The following is an 18,551-nucleotide window of genomic DNA, read 5'->3' as shown; positions in this document are numbered from 1 at the left end:
GACTCTGAAGTACTTACTTGACCTCTCTGTAAAGTGGCGTGATAATTTCTGCCACAATAATTGCTATGAAGGTTAAATGACTAAAGAATATAAAGTTCCTAACTCAGTAACTTGTTAGAGTAAGAATTTAAAATGCTAATTTCTTTATTTTTAATATGCTTTACTTACTGAATTCCTACTGTGTGTACAAAGAAACAAGACAAAAATTGCTTCCCTAGCAACTGTAACACTTTTTCCATCAGATATCTCAGAAGAAAAACTATTATCTAAATTTCTTGGAAACATGAGTATTTTTATAACCAATATAAGCTTCTTTGAATAAATAAAAAGGACCTCTTTTCTGCAATTACTAAAATAATCTCACTGTAAATATACAACAACAGCAAAAATTAAAAACATCACAGCAAATTTCAATAAAGGAACAATTCACTTTGACCCCTTGGAGATAATTCTTTGCCTCACTAGAGTGAATAGGCTTCTCATTAGAAAATGAAATCTAAATGAACATTAGAGAATTTATGAATCTGGAAAAGAGATATTGCTCTATAATCCAGGGTGGCAAGAGATTAAAATGCTACTTTGAAAAAAGCAGTTAACTTGCCTATTTTTCAAATACAAAAATATTTTCTTACTTTTAAGGATAATTTGGTAACCAAACATATTTTCAGGATAATAAAAATATTCTGAACTAATGAATAATCCATTGTTTCCAAGCACAATCTATATAACATAATTCCAGTAAAACAAAAGAATCTGGAAAGTCCCTCATGTTCATTGTAACAGGATGAATTACATGGGAAAACAGTACTATACACTTCAGCCAAAACAATTAAGACAAAGGTAGACTCAACTGTAAGGGAGGTCATTGAATTCAGGATTATCATAGATTTTTGTTGTAATGCAGAAATGAAGCCTTGCTGTACTACCCAAGAAACTAAAATTCATACACACCCAAAAAACAGATGAACAAAAGACTGTTTTTTGTATCCATTTAAATTCAGAGAAAAACTGTTCATGGCTGGTAAAAGAAATTATTGGGACTAGAGACACTGAGAAAACTGTTTATAAAGCTGGCTTACTATGAAAATGCAGGCTTTAAAATACATTAAAGAAAAAGTAAGCTGCAAAGTTTGACAGTGTAAATACTCTGCCACATATGTGCTTTACACAGTCAACCACTCCCATTTACTTTTAAACTCATATAAAGCCTAAGCTATTTCAGTCTCTGAAACCCTTAATAGCAACAACAGCCACTGGAAACAGTTGGGAGTGACTTGAATTTCAATCCTTTCAAAAGCTCTGAACAAATTTTTTTATTTGGAACTCCAAGGAGACTGCTGTCATTAAATACACAAGAATGACCAGTTTGTCACTCTATCTCACTAATAAACTGCTTGTGAATTATTTCTAAATTTCTCAGGCAAAAGTAGCAGAAATACTTTGTTTTTAAATGCTCTACAACTCAAGGTAATGAATATTTATTATCTTCTATGTCCAAGCCATGGTGGTAGGCACTGGAGAATGTAATAAATAGAACGTTATTTCTACCCTTCAGGAGTTAGGTGTGACCTTCTTGCCATTTAATCAGTGTTCACATTACATCTTACTCAGCTATTCCTTTTTATACAAGGACACACTGCATGCTTCTCATTTTAAATCTCTGAATTTTTTTTTCTTTCTTAAAATGATAATGAAGGTTAATTTGGTATAATTCAATGCTGTGGAATCATGGTCCTTTTAATCTATTAAACAGACATGACCAGGAGAATCTTCTCATGTTACTCTACTCCTCCAGCTGTCCTGCTGTCTATGTCCGGCTCCAGTTCCCTCCACACCCTCAGGCTGTCTCTCCTCAGTCTCACCTTCCCTGTGGATGTCTCTGCTTCCCTGTCTACTTTCAGATGGCTTAAAATGTTTTTGGCCAGTGGTTCCCAATCTGTGAACCACACCTGAAGCAGGTAACATATTTTTAAGTTTTCACAAGTGATCCACAAATTCATCTGTGTAGCAAACTCTGTTTAAAATCTGCTTAAATCATGCATATAATTTGGATTTTTAAATAAAAGCAGATTCCTGTGCACAGATGTAAAAAATCTTCCTCTTCATTTAAAATGGCAATATAATATTTGTAAAATCTGCAGTTACTAAAATTGCAATTATTAATGTGGTGGGGGAAGGCTTGCCCAAGAAATATTTGACTTTTTTTTTTAAAGGCCCTTATTGAAGGTTAGAAATCAGAGGTCCACCCCGTGAGCTCTTTGAGGGCAGGAGTGAGGACTTCCTTTCTATCCCCAGGGATCAATCAGTTCAGCAAGTATTCAATTAGTAGATGCTAACAAAGGAATCTTAAACATTTCTGTTTAAGATATAGGCATTATGATTAGGAGCTGTGTCTCTCCCCACCACCACAGCCTGAAGCCATGCTAATTTATTCTATTCTATTCACAGTCTGTTTTAAGACATATGCAAGCTACCTAACAGGTGGTTAGAGATGAATGTGGGAGGTTCAGGCAAGGAATGGGTGTTTCTGATCTTGGTTAATGGGGCGGCTGGTGGGCCATTCACCAAGATAAATTCAGCAGGAGGTGCAAATTGGTGATTCAAGGTGTTGAGCTCAGTTTTGACCTTGTTGAGTTTGAAGAATTTGTGAGACATGCAAGTGTGAAGTAGTTCCAGTGACAAGACAGGAGGAGAAGCCAGACACTAGTAAGTGGAAGAGCAGGGGGAGAGTGAAAGAACAGAGCCTGAGTCTAGCAGCTAAAACCTGAACGATCTTTGGCTCTTCCCTCTTTCCTCATATCCACACCATTACTGTGGCTTTTAGAATTACTGTTCACACGTTCTAATTTTTCTCATTTCTCCTGTTTTCCATTTCAAGCCCACACTAAGCCAAGTCACTGGCATACTTGCTTGACCAGCCTCCCTGTCTCTAGGGTCTCTCTACCTTCTTCCAAAGTCTCTCTAAATATCATCCTAAAAATGCCACTTTTCTGATCAAAACTTTTACTACCTCAGTGTCCAAGATCCTGCAAAGCACTATTCTAACCTAACTTTCCTTTTATTCTTGTCTCTATTCCCAGTTGGTCAATACCAACATGCTCAATCCAACATATGCTGGGGAATGGCCACCTCCACACTCCCTCAGGGGTATTCTCCACCTGAGATGTCCTCCTCATCTTTCAAAGATGAGCCCGGGTTTCAGCACCACCAGGAAACCTTTCCATTGGAATGGAGTGTTGCCCTCCTGGACAGCCTGTAGTGCTTTCTGTCTGTGCTAATCCCAATGAATAGATATAAATTCCTAAAAGGCAAAAATCATAAATCACACTCATTATATCTACCCCTTATTACTGCTAGTCATAAGGTAAATCTAGAGGAAAAGTCCAATTTTAAAAATTTTGGAATTACTGAAAGTACTGATGAAAGGTAAAGAAAAATTTCTAAAAGTATTAAAAATACAGTCCAAAAGTCAATATTTTAACTTGATTTTAATGTTACTCTGGGAATTAAAGGGAATAGACATGAATTTGGATGAGAGAGTAAGAGAGAAAACTTTTTTTTTGGGGGGGGGGGACATTCTGACTTAACTAATCTCAGTTTAAGAGAATTACATCTGCCTGGTTCCTCTGAGAACAAGAGGAATCAGCAGAACAAACAAGACTAGGTGTGTCCTGGTTTCTCTTTGCTGCCATAAATCACAGGATAAGACAGTAATTTTAAACGAAAGTACAGTTAGCAGGCAGTAAACATAATGTTTGTAACCACTCTTTTAAAAAGCTTTAATTACAATTGTATGATCAAAATCACTCACTCGACTAAACACGCCTTTCTTCTAACACTTGCATCATCATCTGACTTTCTCAGATAACTACTTACCACACTGCCCTCTCATTTTCTCTCTATTTCCCTCTAGTCACACCCATTTTGTTGCTAAGAAATAAAATAAATATGGTTTTCCGGAAGTAACTTTACAATGCATACTCTTATTAATACTCACATATAAATTGAGGAGAGAAGTATGAGGAAAGGAGAGAAAACTTATCTTTATTATGTCCTAGGTTCTTTACATGTGCTATTTCACTTTATCTTTATAATAGCCCTTTAAGGTAGTTATTACTATACAAATGGCTAACTGAAGGTCAGCTACATAACTTGCCTAAGGTCACACAGCTAAAAAGTGGTGGAATCAAGGTTTGCACCAAGTTTGCCTTATTTCAAAGCCAGTGTTATTACCATTCTCCTTCCTTATATTTCCATTTTGGGACCTTACTTAAAAATTCTTCACATACGAAAAAAATTGTGCAGGTTAAAATTTTACAATAAAGCTTTAAAATTAAACAGATTTTTTCATGCTTCCTAGGATTGTTTCCCCAAAGATTACACATTGAAATAATTTTTCCTTCAGAGGATAAGACTTTTATGTTAAAAAATAACCAAACACTTTCAAGATGCAAAGTTCAAAAGGAAAAATTTCAGAATGTAAAGTCCACCTTGACAACCCTATGTTGGCCAAATCTGCTATGTTCAAATTACTACAGACTATCAAAAAAGATGAACTAGCATGAGCCTTCAAGTTCTTTTTAAAAAATTTTATCCACACTGAATAAAAGAAAAAGAGATATCAGATAAATACTTCTACACATGCTGATTGATTTGTTGATCGACAGTCTCTTTTCTAGAGTGTCATTACTGAGCAAAAATTCCTGCCTCAATCCTTAATTACTCATGGAACCCAATGATAGAAGCCTACTGAAAAACTAAGTCTTTAAACTTTAAATTTGAAAATAAATTAGCAAATATAGTCAATAGGCTTATAAATTTGGGATGGAAAAATAAAAAGTATATTATGATAAAGGTCAGCAGCCATATACATAAGTCAGTATCCAAATGAATGTTCCTATCTGGTGGCCCACAAGCCTATTAAACCTCCTTTTTTTCTCTTACTTTCATTCTAATATATAGGGTCTATGAAGCACATAGAAAATAATTTAGGTATAATATTTATTATAGAATACTGACAGGTAAGACTGAAAATGTAAAGTATGTTTTGGACAGACATGCTGTTGTTTACAAGTACAAGAGTCAAAGAGTCTATCTTACCAAATTTTATTAAGAAACTACAGTCACTAAGCCCCTTGCTACACAGAGAAAGTAGGAAGGGCATAGGCTTTGAACTGTTCTGGGTTTGTTAGGCAAGTAACATAAATTCTCAAAGCCATAATGTACTCATCTGGAAAATGGGCATGTTAACTCCTTCCTCAATGAACTGATATAAGAATTACACGATATATGTGAAAAGTCTTGCACAAAAGGGATGTCAGTGTGTGCTTGTCTTCTTCTCCTTTACTAAGCAGCACTTCTAATTTTAATAATGGGGGAGGATGCAATCAAACTCAGTCCTACTGAAAAATAGTCATCCTCCAACCGAAGAATTAAAAACCAAAACTAAAACTAAGACAAAAACAAAAACAAAAAACAAGCAAACAAAAAACAGTAAAACCTAAACTGTAGAGCAGACATTTAGAAAACCATGTAAAATACCCAGGGGAAAAAGTAAACTGAAATGGATTAACATCCAACTCCAATGAAAAGAAAACTGAACTAAACATGTTTTAATTCGCATGAATTGAAATATCCCAGATATAACTGAAAACTTTGATTATAAAAAAAGAATACTTTCTGAAGTCTGGCCTCTATGCTATTAGTGAAAGAGCACAGTTGAACTCATAAAGCTAACAGCAATAGAATGTTAAGCAATCATTAAAATGAAACAAAAGATGGCTAAGAGCCTCAGACTGTACAAGGGCTACTTTTTCTTTTTTATCGTAACAAAATGTACCTATTAAATTATTCCAAGCTGTCATTCATTAGTAGTAGTTACTGGACCTCTGACAATTTTCTCTGTTGTTGTTTGAAGGATAAGGGAGAAGAGGGAGTACATCAATATTTTGCAAAACTCAATCCTTCTACATCTTTCATTTCCAATCATAACAAGGTACACACTAAATGAATTCTAAGGAACAAAAACAAAAAACAAAACACAGATATGCCAATGCCAATAATGTAAAAAACAAGGAAGATTAGAAAAGCTATATTCTTTCTCTGTGATTCTAACAGAATTAATTTAAAAATATAAAATAAGAATATATAAAATATTTTTAAATGATTTCATGCTTTTTGAATATCCATATGACCAAGCTTTCATCTTAAAGTCAGCAGAATAGTACAAGTCACTTTGCTAACCTGGCACAGTTTAAGATAACTACAATGAAGAAAGTCCAATTTCCTGATTCTCTCAGCCAAAATAAGCAAACTTAATTTAGTTTGATCTAATACCAAGCTCTAGGGAACTTATCATTTTACAGCTAAAAAATCAGAACAAGAATCCGAATTTAAAGGAAGTTAGAAATCACCCATGACCTCATTTTATGGTCAAGAAAATTAAGGCCCTGAAGTTTAGCAACTTGCCCCAATTCATACAGTAAGTTACTAGCAAGTTTATCTGTCATGTGGAGAATTATGGAAATAGATTGAAATAGTAAAAAATCTTACCCATAGACTCAAACTCTAATATATAGTTAACAGAGTTGTTGGACATCAAGTTTTAAAAAGGTGCCCTAGCTGGTTTGGCTCAGAGGATAGAATGTCGGCCTGTGGACTGAAGGGTCCTGGGTTTGATTCTAGTCAAGGGCACATTCCTCAGTTGCAGGCTTGATCCCCAGCCCTGGTCAGGGTGTGTGCGGGAGGCAACCAATCGATATGTCTCTCTCGCATAGATTTCTCTCTCTCTGTCTCTCCTCCTACCTTCCACTCTCTCTAAAAATCAATGGAAAAATATCCCTGGGTGAGGATTAACAAAACAAACAAACAAACAAACAAATGAAAGAAGGAAGGAAGGAGAGAGAGGCAGAGAAACAGAGAAAGAAGGGGAAAGAAAGAAATGCTTTAAAAAGGTATTTTCTTCTTTTATTAGCTAAAATAATATAGTTTTTTAAATGATCCACTTTGACTCAGATCAAAAGCATAGGTAAAATGAGTTTTGATATTTAAAAATAAGCACATTGCTATTTGCCTAATTTGCACAAGAGGACAAATAATTCCAAATAGAATTTTTCATTGTAAACTGTAGTACTCTTAAGAATCAGTTCCAGCCTGGCCGGAGTGGCTCAGTTAGTTGAAGCATCGTCCCTGATCAGGAGCACATACCTGGGTTGCAGGTCCAACCCCAGGTCAGGGCACATACAGAAGGCAACTGTTCAATGTTCCCCTCTCTCTCTCTCCCTTTCCCTCCCTCTCCCTCTCTCCCCTAGCATGTCCTCAGGTGAGGACTAAAAAAAAATTAAAAGAATCAATACCAGTTGCAGAAATTTTTTTCCCCAAATCCTTTTCAAGGATAAAAGACAAATCAAAATGAAAACTTCTAAACCTCTGCGTTCATTAACTATCCAGAGTGTAGTGAGTCAAGTCTTATTGTTTTAGGATATCAAAGAGAGATAATGTTTGGTTTATTATATATCCCTAAATTAAACTAGATAGAAAAAAATGTTACAAATAACCTTAATCAAGTATCTTTATTTTACTTTTTCCCTCTTAAGTTCTATTTAGGATACTGAGATTGGACCTAAAGCAGAGATAGATTTTTAATTTTTATTGAATTTATTGGGGTGGCATCCTATATAATAAAAAGGCTAATATGCAAATCAACCGAACGGCAGAACGACCGATGCTATGATGGGCACTGACCACCAGGGGGTAGATGCTCAACGCAGGAGCTGCCCCCTGGTGGCCACTCAGCCAGAAGCCGGGCTCACGGCTGGCAAGTGCAGAGGTGGTGGCAGGAGCCTCTCCTGCCTTCGTGGCAGCGCTAAGGATGTCTGACTGCCGGCTTAGGTCAGACAACCCCTGAGGGTTCCCGGACTACAAGAGGGCGTAGGCTGAGCTGAGGAACACTGCCCCCCCCCCCAGTGCACGAATTTCATGCACCAGGCCTCTAGTTGGTTAATAAAATAATATAGGTTTCAGGTGTACAATTCTATAATACATTATCTGTTTTTATGTTGTGTGTTCACCACCCCAAGTCAAGTCTCCTTCCATCACCATTTATCACCCCTTTACCCTTTTCTACCTCACTCCACCCCTTTTCCCTCTGGTAATCACCATGATTTTTTTAAATTAATAGATACATAACAATATTTATGCAAAAAATTCACAAAACAAAATTGCTGCCAGTGTTCATTTTGAAAAACAAAAATGGGCTTTCTCTCTTATATTCTCCCCTTGGGATTCTTTGGTGGAGGTGAGCAGGAATGCCGCAGAAGTGGTAAGCAGCCAGTGTTTCTACAGGAAAAGGCAGAGCTACCACTATTAAGACTGGGACAGGCTTAGTCTGCTCCTTCTTCGAGCCCCTCTTTCCAATAATGAAGTCATTTCTCTTCCAAACCCTGTCCAAGCAGCTGGAACTCTCCAAGTCTTTCTCACAATTGTTTTATAAGCCCAGGAAATTTGATTACAAATATTACAATAACCCACAGGCCCTACACACTGTCCCACCCATTTCCTGCTACCTCTCTGGCCTCACTTCTTACCAGTCTGCCTTCACTTGCTCCGCTCCAGGCACACCAGCCTCCCTGACAGGGCCACTGCTGCACAGGCTCTTCCATCTGCCTGGGACACTTAGGACCCCGATATCCAATCACCCTCTCACTGAGGCTTTCCTGACCACTCTGCTTTCCATTGCAATTCCCTACCCTTGCATTTCCTATCTCCATTATGGGCTTCATTTTTCCCCATGGCACTTAGCTCCACGTGATTTACTTCACATTTCTACTTCTTGTATGCCTCTGCTCAATAAAAGTCAGCACCAAGAAGGCAGAAATTTTTATCTGTTCTGTCCAATGGTGTGTCCCCAGCATCTGTAACAATGCCTGGCACTTAGCAAGAGCTCAAAAAATATTTGTGGAATAAATAAGTGATTCCAATTTGGGGGGAAAACCCATCAAATATTTATTAGACATTAAAAACACAAACCTAAACAAATACAAATAATGCAAAAAGCATGGTCTTTGCTTTCAAGAAGCCTGGCTGGAGAAATAGAACTAATACACAGGGAGTAATTAGTTAATTACATAGGCAATATTAGGTATGACTATTAACTACTTAGGTTTATTTGTATATAAATCATGGAATCTGCCTTGTTATGCCTAGTGTATATTTAAATACTGAATGAAATGGTATAAACTTGTCATAGGAGTTCAGAGGCAAAAAAATAACTAAGGCTGACATTACCTAACACAAGATGCATTCAAAAACTTGAGAAGAATTACAATAAGTTACAACAGCACTCTAAAATTCTCTCTCGTATTTTGGGTCCCTGGATATTCAGAAATATGAAGACAAAATTAATGTATTTAAGTAGCTTAAAAGAATCTTTATTAGAGGCAACAGCAGATTACTACTCAAACTGGAAATGTATCCAAACAGGGTAACCTCTGGTTTTCATCTGTTCTTATGGGACCTAGAAATGGTTTCAATCCTATCCTATATAATAAAAGGCTAATATGCAAATCGACCAAACGGCTGAACAACCGGTTGCTATGACACGCACTGACCAACAGGGGGCAGACACTAAACGCAGGAGCTGCCCCCTGGTGGTCAGTGTGCTCCCACAGGGGGAGCACCACTCAGTCAGAAGCCAGGCTCATGGCTGAAGAGCACAGTGGCAGTGGTGGAAGCCTCTCCTGCCTCCACGATAGCGCTAAGGATGTCCAACTGTCCAACTGCCGGCAGTCTGACAAGGCCCAAGGGCTCCCGGACTGCGAGAGGGTGCAGGGCAGGCTGAGGGACCCCCCCCCCCCCGCCACCGCACACACACCAAGTGCACAAATTTCGTGCACCAGGCCTCTAGTAGAAAATAAGATACTGGGTCCTGAGTTATAAAATAGGGAGCACAATATGAAAACAAGTAGGCTGGTTTGAAAGAAATGATACACAGCTCAAGAAAAGAGCTTATACTCTACATAAACTTTCAACTTTAGAATTTGAGAAACAGACCATCTTCATCTGTATTTGTTTTTGCTTTGTTAATATCTCACACAAGTTAAGCTTCTTGACTTCTTGATTCCCTTTCAAAATCATACTTAGTAAAAATGCCCATAAATAAAAATGAGTACTTTCATTTATGGGCAGAAAGGATACTATCAAAACAGAACTTTTTAGCAAGGTTGTATTTCACATTGACTACTTTTATACGCATTGAAATGTATAACTAACAGTTATCAAAATTTAAATTCACACAACCTTTGACTCAACAGTCCTACTGAAAGGAATTCTCTCAAGGGGGAAAAAAGAAACTGGTTAGAAAATCATGATACATCAAAGTAAATCTGTAAGTCTAAGTTCATAAAAAATTTTACTGTTTAGTTTTAAGACCAAATCGATACTCCAGACAAGTACATATAATTTACCCTGTATATATCCTTTAAATAGTCCCAGGAGAAACTCAAAAAAGCGGCCATAGCTAAATACGTTTGGAAGGCACCACATGTTATTCCCCTCTTAAAAGATTTACAATACACAAGATAATTTATGGGAGACTTTGAGATGTTAGGGGGAGTAAAGGTGTTTTCCAAATTTTATAGAATAGAAACACTTTTGCAATCATTAAAAACAAGACTTGTTTAAAACTTTCCATAGCCACATGGTAAATGACAGCCACCTTCCTTATAAACCTAAAGGTTCAAAGCTACACTCAATCACCCTCTCTTCATTCCTTCTTTCTCCTCCTCATAGCCAAGATACTGCAGTGCTTCTAACTTTACAATTCATAATAATCACAGGGAATGCATTAAAGTACTAGGGAAGGCCTGGTGCATGGATTCGTGCACTGGTGGGGTCCCTCGGCCTGGCCTGCACCCTCTCACAATCCGGGACCCTTCAGGGGATTCAGACTGCCAATTTCAGCCCGATCCCCGCAGGCCAAGCCGAGGGACCCCACCTGTGCACGAATCCGTACACCAGGCCTCTAGTATGCATATAAGATTTTTGGTTAATCTTTTCTGGCCTTCCCCCTACCCCCCTTCCCTCTGAGATTCATCAATCTGTTCCAAGTTTCCATGCCTGTGCATTGAGTGTCTGCTCCCTGGTGGTCATTGCGTGTCATAGCGAACAGTCGAACGGCCAGGCGGTCGCTTAGGCTTTTATATATATATAGATAGATAGTTCTTGGCCCTGGATGGTGTGGCTTAGTTGGTTGGAGCAACATCCTGTATACTGAAAGGTTGCAGGTTCGATTCCCAGGTAGGGCACATACCTAGGTTGTGCGTTTGGTCCCAGTTGGGGAGCATACGGAAGGCAACCAATCGATGTTCTCTCTCACATTAATGTTTCTCTTTCTCTCTTGGGTGAGGATTGATTGATAAAATTTAATAAATATATATAAAATTCTTGGTTCTTTCTTGCAGATATTCTGAATCCTATCAGTATTTTTAACAAGCAATCCAGGTGATTTCAATGTAGGTCAAATGTTGAGATATTCAAAATGCCTCACACATCATCATCAAAGTGTGATTAGCTATTTTATACTTAAGGACAGGTAACTTTAAAAAACAAAAGGAAGTTCAGAAAATCTGAACTTCATATGAGTATATTAAAAATTTACTTTGCACCCAGGAAACAAAGAGAAAAGACATACTAAGAAAAGTCAAACCATACCTTAAAAGAATACTCTCAAATATAATAAGGATTCTTAGCCTGTGCTCCATTGAGAAATGTCAGGAATTCTTAAACTTACTGAGCTATCCACACAATTTTTGTCACTGTAAGAATACATGCCTTCTTATGGAGAAATAATCCAAAGCTTTTACCAATTCTTATACTGCTCGATAACTCAATTTAAGAGCCATCATATTTTTTATTTATCTGAAAAAAGGCTAGTAAAAAGTGCTTTTTAATTAACACTATGAATCAGATACATGAACACACATTCCTGAGTTGCTTTCTGTCTCAAAACCAAACAAAAAGCAACTTACCTTTGCAGAGTCATATTCAAAGAGCCTGTACAACCCTTAATCTTGTTCTGGGCTTCAAGGTGAGTCATTCCATGGGCACTTATTCCATCAATGCTAAGAAGCACGTCGCCTATTCTCACATTTGCCTGAGATGCTTTGCCACCATCTTTTAACTGTAATAAATAAATTTAATTAGGAGTGTCACTTGTTAAGAAATAAATAATAAACACAGATGAAAATTATACTTTTGCTTACATCAAAAGAAATATATATTAATAAACTATTAGACAAAGTAAAAATTATCTTAACAGGTAAAGTTAAAAATTAAATAACACTCATGTTTATGTTCTTAAATTCTTATCTGCTCTATATAACTAAAATCATTTCATGAGAAAGGTTCCCTGATAATTTCTCCATTTCTTTATTGTGTAACAGTAGAGTGTGACTGTTACAAATGAAGAAGAGAAGTAGTGAAGAAAACTACATATTAGCAAAAGAAAAAGACCGTAAGCTTAATAGGGTATTTAATATTAGCTTTTAAAAGTAATTTTAAAATTCTTTAGACAGCTGCATTTTTGTTTGAGCACAAAAAGTAATACAAGTGGAGGATCTACTGAACAATCCTTCCTGTTGAGTCCAAATCACATCCAGTGCTGGGGGGGTTGAATTCTTTTAGATCACAGGCCCAAATATCTTTTCTACTGATGTGTTTCCTGCTCCAAGCACTTAGGCGGGGAAGGAAACCAGTGTGTCTGAGACTGTCAGACTTTTTTTGTGTACCACAGTCTTTAATCTCCAATCTTTCTGCCCTTCTCTGTAAAATTTTCTACTAGAAATAATATCTATTTGAGCAAGGATATGTAAAATCTAACAGATATAAGATACAAAAAATATTTCAAACCTTTCAAATGAAACATTCTTTCATATACATGGTATAGTGATTTTGTTTTCCTTTTTGTACTAATAGAAAAAACAATTCCTTTCAATTGCCCAGATATTTGAAGGTAAAAAAAAATTAATGAAATGTTGACACTAGAGAAATAAAATTTCCAGACTAACAAAACAGATCAAAATTTAACTCACATACAACTTACCAACATAACTATATTATATATATAATATATGTATGTATGTATACATATACACACCTTTTATTACATACATTGTATGGCTGTCGAAGTAGCTTCGAAATTTAATGAAAATTAAATGAATTGGATTTCAGGATCACAGGATCAAGAATAAAAGAATTAAGATAGAACTTTATTATATATTTTTTAAAAATACCTTATCAGCAGTATTTTTAAAATATAAAAGGAATATGTGCATGTCTATTTTGGAATTAGGAAAAAGTCTTTTATTAACAAGTACATTAAGTGATATGGTTTTACTACAGTCATGCACTGCACAAGGATATTTCTGTCAACAACGACTGTATATACAGCAGTGGTCCTATAAGATTATAATGAAACTAAAAAATTCCTATCGCCTAGTAACATCATTGCTGTGGTAACATTGTAGTCCAACCCATTACTCATGTGTTGGCAGTGATGCTGGTGAAAACAAACCTACTGTGCAGCCAGTCTTATAAAAGTACAGCACATACAATTATATACTGTATGTAATACTTGATAATCATATGTATTTACTATACTACACTTTTTATTGTTTGATTCTATTCTTTGTATTTATACTAAAGAGTTTGCTGTAAAATATTATGCCAGGTTAGGGTGGTAGCAGCTTCATGTATCTCATGTTTACCAGTGTCTTGACTGCATGTATCTCTTTCTTTTGTGCTTGATTTAACTTAACCTTGTGTCGTTTTGTACAGTAACATGCTGTAAAGCAAGCATGTCGAACTTGCGACCCACAGCCGCATGTGGCCCACAATGAGTATTTTTGTGGCCCAGCCAAAAAATTGGTATGTAGGAAACGTTTTAATAAAAATTTCATAACTTAATTTTTACAATATCCTGTTATGCATAATTATTAATAACGAACTACAATGTTCGCTAATGACTGATTACTATAATTGTGTTGTATTCATTTCCCTTACGTGCCTTATGTGAAGGTGCACCATTTCTCTCCACTGATACTAGCAGCGAATATTTTAGCAGCCAATTGCCACGTCATTAGCCTTGTGCTGACTTGTTTGATGTGCACAACAGGAAATATTTCACTTCCAGAGAACAAGAAAAATAGGCTTATTTGTGTTATGCTTACTAATTTGTGCAGTTATTCAGTGTCTCATAAGTTAATGTGCTAGAAAAATATTAATTTTTATTAAAATGTTCTATTATTTTAATGATTACTCATTTATTTCAGCCCTTTGTATTCAACATGTCTCTATCGAAGTAAACCTACGTTTCTATGAAAATTGAAGCTTTTATTTTTTTGTGGTCCACATAAACTTAAACCTTGTTTATTTGGCCCGTGTTAGCCTTTGAGTTTGACATGCTTGCTGTAAAGGCTTGTAGCCTAGGAACAATAGGTTATACCATAGAGCAGTGATGGCGAACCTATGACACGCATGTCAGAGGTGACACGCGAACTCATTTTTTTGGTTGATTTTTCTTCGTTAAATGGCATTTAAATATATAAAATAAATATCAAAAATATAAGTCTTTGTTTTACTATGGTTGCAAATATCAAAAAATTTCTATATGTGACACGGCACCAGAGTTAAGTTAGGGTTTTTCAAAATGCTGACACGCCGAGCTCAAAAGGTTCGCCATCACTGCCATAGAGCCTAGGTGTAGTAGGCTATACCATATGGGTTTGTGCACTCTGTGGTATTCTCCCCAACAATGAAATCACCTAACAAAGCATTTTTTAGAACAGATCCCAGTTGTTAAGCAGTGCATGGCTATATATTAAATAACAGATGTGGCCCATCATTTAATAATTAGCATTTCTTTTTATTAATTTAAATATCTTAAAATTATGTAAAATATGTAAAATCTAACAGATATAAGATCTTAATTTAACACAGAAATAATAATTGCTCTTCTCTAATGTACAGAACTAAATTGTTTAAATTGTAAAAGACATTTACAAAGAAAGTAGTTCCTGAAGTCAATAGTTTTCTATGGGACTTATTCACAGGATTATTGTAATGACTATGTGAGATTATAACTCAATAAATGTTGGCATTATTACTATTCTCTTGACCTCAGATTATTAATCTGAGAAACATGGGTGCTGTGCTAGATGATCTCAAAGGCACTCCTAGGATCCCTTCCAGTTTTAAAAGTTTACCTATTTATCAGCTATCTGCATGCACAAAGGGTGTATAGATCTAATCCCAAAATAGGAGTCAAATTTGAAAGACTTTGATGACAGTACCAAGGAACATCTATTCCCTATTAAAATCAACAAATGAATTAAAGTTTGAATACTGAATAAAGAAAAAGTATAAATATAATTTATCCTAGATTTTACTTTAGCCAAGAAAGGCAAGCATAAAAAGAATAAAAATAAAAAAACAGAACATAGCTAAATTACATGACCATTTTTAACATAAAGTAGCCTTAATATAGAAACACTGAAACCTATGGAACATTTTTCTAAATGTACCCAACAAAAGCAATTTAAATACTCCCAGTCTTGTAATAATATAAAGATAATGAACAATGTAGAAAGAAAATTATCAAATCCAGTGTCATTACTAGATAAAACTTTATGACCTCAAGATGTTCAAAACCAACTTCTCAAAGTTACCTTTTTAGGGTTGCTTTTACTCTGCCACCTTCTTATTTGCAGATAGTGGAGCACAGAAATCCTAACTCCTGTGAATTCTGCCTCTTCCAAGTACCACATCTAGGGAAGCTACTAAATTTTGTATATCCTTCCAATCCTCTCCCATGCTAGTCCACACCATGATCATCTGTCACCCTGATCTTGCCTACAGCCTACTGCAAGGAGCTCCATATTCCTCCCCCCTCCTCCATCTTCACATTTCATAATGGTGGCCCTACTACTATTTCACACTGGGACTCCAATCATGCTAAAATAAGGGCGAAAAATCTCCAAATATCTTCTTCCTACAATGCAGAATAAAGCCGTAGCCTGAAATACATGCCATCTATAATTTGTCACCACTGGTTTCTAATTTCAAAACAAGCACCATAAGGTCAGGAATCATGTTTTAAAATAATTTGCTTTTCTCCAAGAGCCTTGATTACTGCAGATATTAGAAAATATCTGATTAAATCATAATAAAGGAGAAATCAATAAATCAGTACATCAGTTTAATATACTCAATTCTAGAATACTTAATTCACCAAAGAGAGAAAAATATATTCTAATCTGAAAATGATTATCTTCAATTAATCATTAGGCTGAACTGACTTAAGTAAGGTAAAAAATCAAACCACATTTCCAATAGGACAAAGTAAATCCAGTTTGGATAGTTAGTAACGTATTTTTCCTAGGACCTCGAAAGTTATATCACAATACCCCTAGGTAACTTTATTGAGTAAGTATTAGAAAGAGTTTAATTATATTTAATCTCAACCCTTTCTCAATAAATTATCAACATGGAAACAAATACCCATCACCATCTGTATCATCTTTTATTATTAAACTGTCAAACTCATTTTTGTCTAGTTTTTTTTAACTTAGTAATATTATCTTGGCTTTTTTACATTAACTTTTTTTGTTAATCTCTATATTATTCAATACTCAGGCTTTGTATCACATGATTAAAACTAAAGATCATGAAGAGCCTGAACTAATGCTGTATGTATAGTGGGAAAGGACCAATGCCTAGAGACAAATTTAAGACTTATATAGGTTGCATATCACTGAATACTCCTAAGCTTCACTTATCCTCAGAACCATTTCCCCAAGCCATGCACTCATTACAAAGATAAATTCCCCCCCTTAATTGGGTATTATGCAGCATTATTATGAATTGTGAGCGAATAAGGAAAAACACCATTTCCCCAAGCCATGCACTCATTACAAAGATAAACTCCCCCCCCCTTAATTGGGTATTATGCCGCATTATTATGAATTGTGAGCGGATAAGGAAAAAGGACAAGGTCACTCATTATTTGCATAATTCATTTTTCCTTTGTTTGTACAAGTCTAAATAGCTTGCATTTGTTTGAAGCAGTAACAAGTTTCTGTCATCAGTAAATCTTGTACATGTTATATGACAGCCATAAGGGTGTGTGTATTTCATAAATGCACAATTTGTAGGAAGGAAACAGTTGTGGGAAGCTCCTGGGTCAAGCCCAGTATAAATCAAACTAATCAGAAGCAAATGCTTCTCTTTTGATCTTTAAATGCATTTTTCAGTGCTGCTGCCCAATTTTCCATAAACTTAACTATAGCTGTATGCTTCTTTAAAAGCACTGCTTTGTGGTCTCACTTAAGTTGCAGGCATACATGGCGGCACATGTTGGAACTACCACTGAGCTTCTGTTTATTGATGCAGATGGGTAGACTCCGTGTGTGGGGGACGGGGGGAGGGGGGAGGATGCAGGGGAGAATATAAGGGAAAAAATACATCATAGACTTAGGCTTCTCCCACTTTACTCTAACTAGAAAATGCCCAAAGATAAATTTTCTTCAGTCTTTTTGGAGGGGAGCTCCTCTCACATAGTCTTTTCTGCCCTGCGAAAGAAATGACCCAGAGAAAGTAAACTGGACTATTTACGGAGCACTCACAGTGCGTCAGGGACTTTGGAGGCCCTTTATCATTCTTTCTACCACTATCAAAATTTTTACAGATGGGGAAAGGGAGCTTCAAAGAGATTAAATGACTTGCCTACATCCACATAGCAAGTAAAAACACAGTACTTAGCAGAGGCTTTGAAGTTAGGCAAACATGAGTTCATATTCATGCTCTGCCATCTATTAACTGTGTGACGTGAATTTAATAGGCCTAAATTTCAGCCATCTCTCCTTGAAAATGGGGACTATAATCCCACCTGCATCGCAGTGCTGTTGAGCAGATTAAATAAAATACCAGCACAGCACATATCATACAATGCACAGTAACTGTTTTATTATTATTATCTATATATATAAAAGCCAAGTGAACAGAACAACAGAACGACCGGAACAACTGGTCACTATGATGCTCACTGCAGCGGCCAATCAGCCCGATTGGGGCCCTGATTGCCCCCCCCAACCTCCCGCAGCCCCTTCCCCTGGCCAGCCTGGCCCCCGATAGGCCCCCACACCCTGATAGGGGGAAGGGCCAGCCAGCCAACTGCTCATAGCCCCTCCCCCAGGCCAGCCCTGCTCCCAATCGGCCCTCCACACTTCGATTGAGGGTGGGGCCGGCCGGCCAACCTCCCGCATCCCCTCCCCTGCCCCAGCCCAGCCCCGATCAGCCCTCATTGGGGCAGGCGGCTGGACCCCACCAGTGAACAAATTCGTGCACTGGGTCTCTAGTTAATTATAGAATGCCACCAATTCACACAGGTTGGACACCTGTTTCAAGGACCTTAGGGACAGGAAGACAGTTTTTCAAAATGACCAGTCAGACCTTCTGGCTTTCCCCTTCTCTCCTTAAATGAAGACCAAATATTTCTC

At 36.7% G+C, this 18,551-nt stretch overlaps 1 protein-coding gene across 7 annotated transcripts in view; it reads right to left on the bottom strand.

The window, feature by feature from the left end:
• The window catches only part of PDLIM5 (PDZ and LIM domain 5), a 228,573-nt gene that overhangs the window by 155,594 nt on the left and 54,428 nt on the right, over nt 1-18,551 (bottom strand). For all 7 annotated transcript variants that reach the window (XM_014549008.1, XM_005877790.2, XM_005877784.2 and 4 more), the window contains exon 2: nt 12,027-12,178. In XM_014549008.1, the coding sequence (XP_014404494.1) occupies nt 12,027-12,178 (152 nt within the window). The remainder of the gene's footprint in view (nt 1-12,026; nt 12,179-18,551) is intronic.

Source organism: Myotis brandtii, unplaced genomic scaffold (assembly GCF_000412655.1).
Source record: "Myotis brandtii unplaced genomic scaffold, ASM41265v1 scaffold530, whole genome shotgun sequence".
NCBI classification, from domain to species: Eukaryota; Metazoa; Chordata; class Mammalia; order Chiroptera; family Vespertilionidae; genus Myotis; species Myotis brandtii.
Note: the sequence above shows the minus strand (reverse complement) of the source record. Positions and strands in the feature narration are given on the sequence as shown.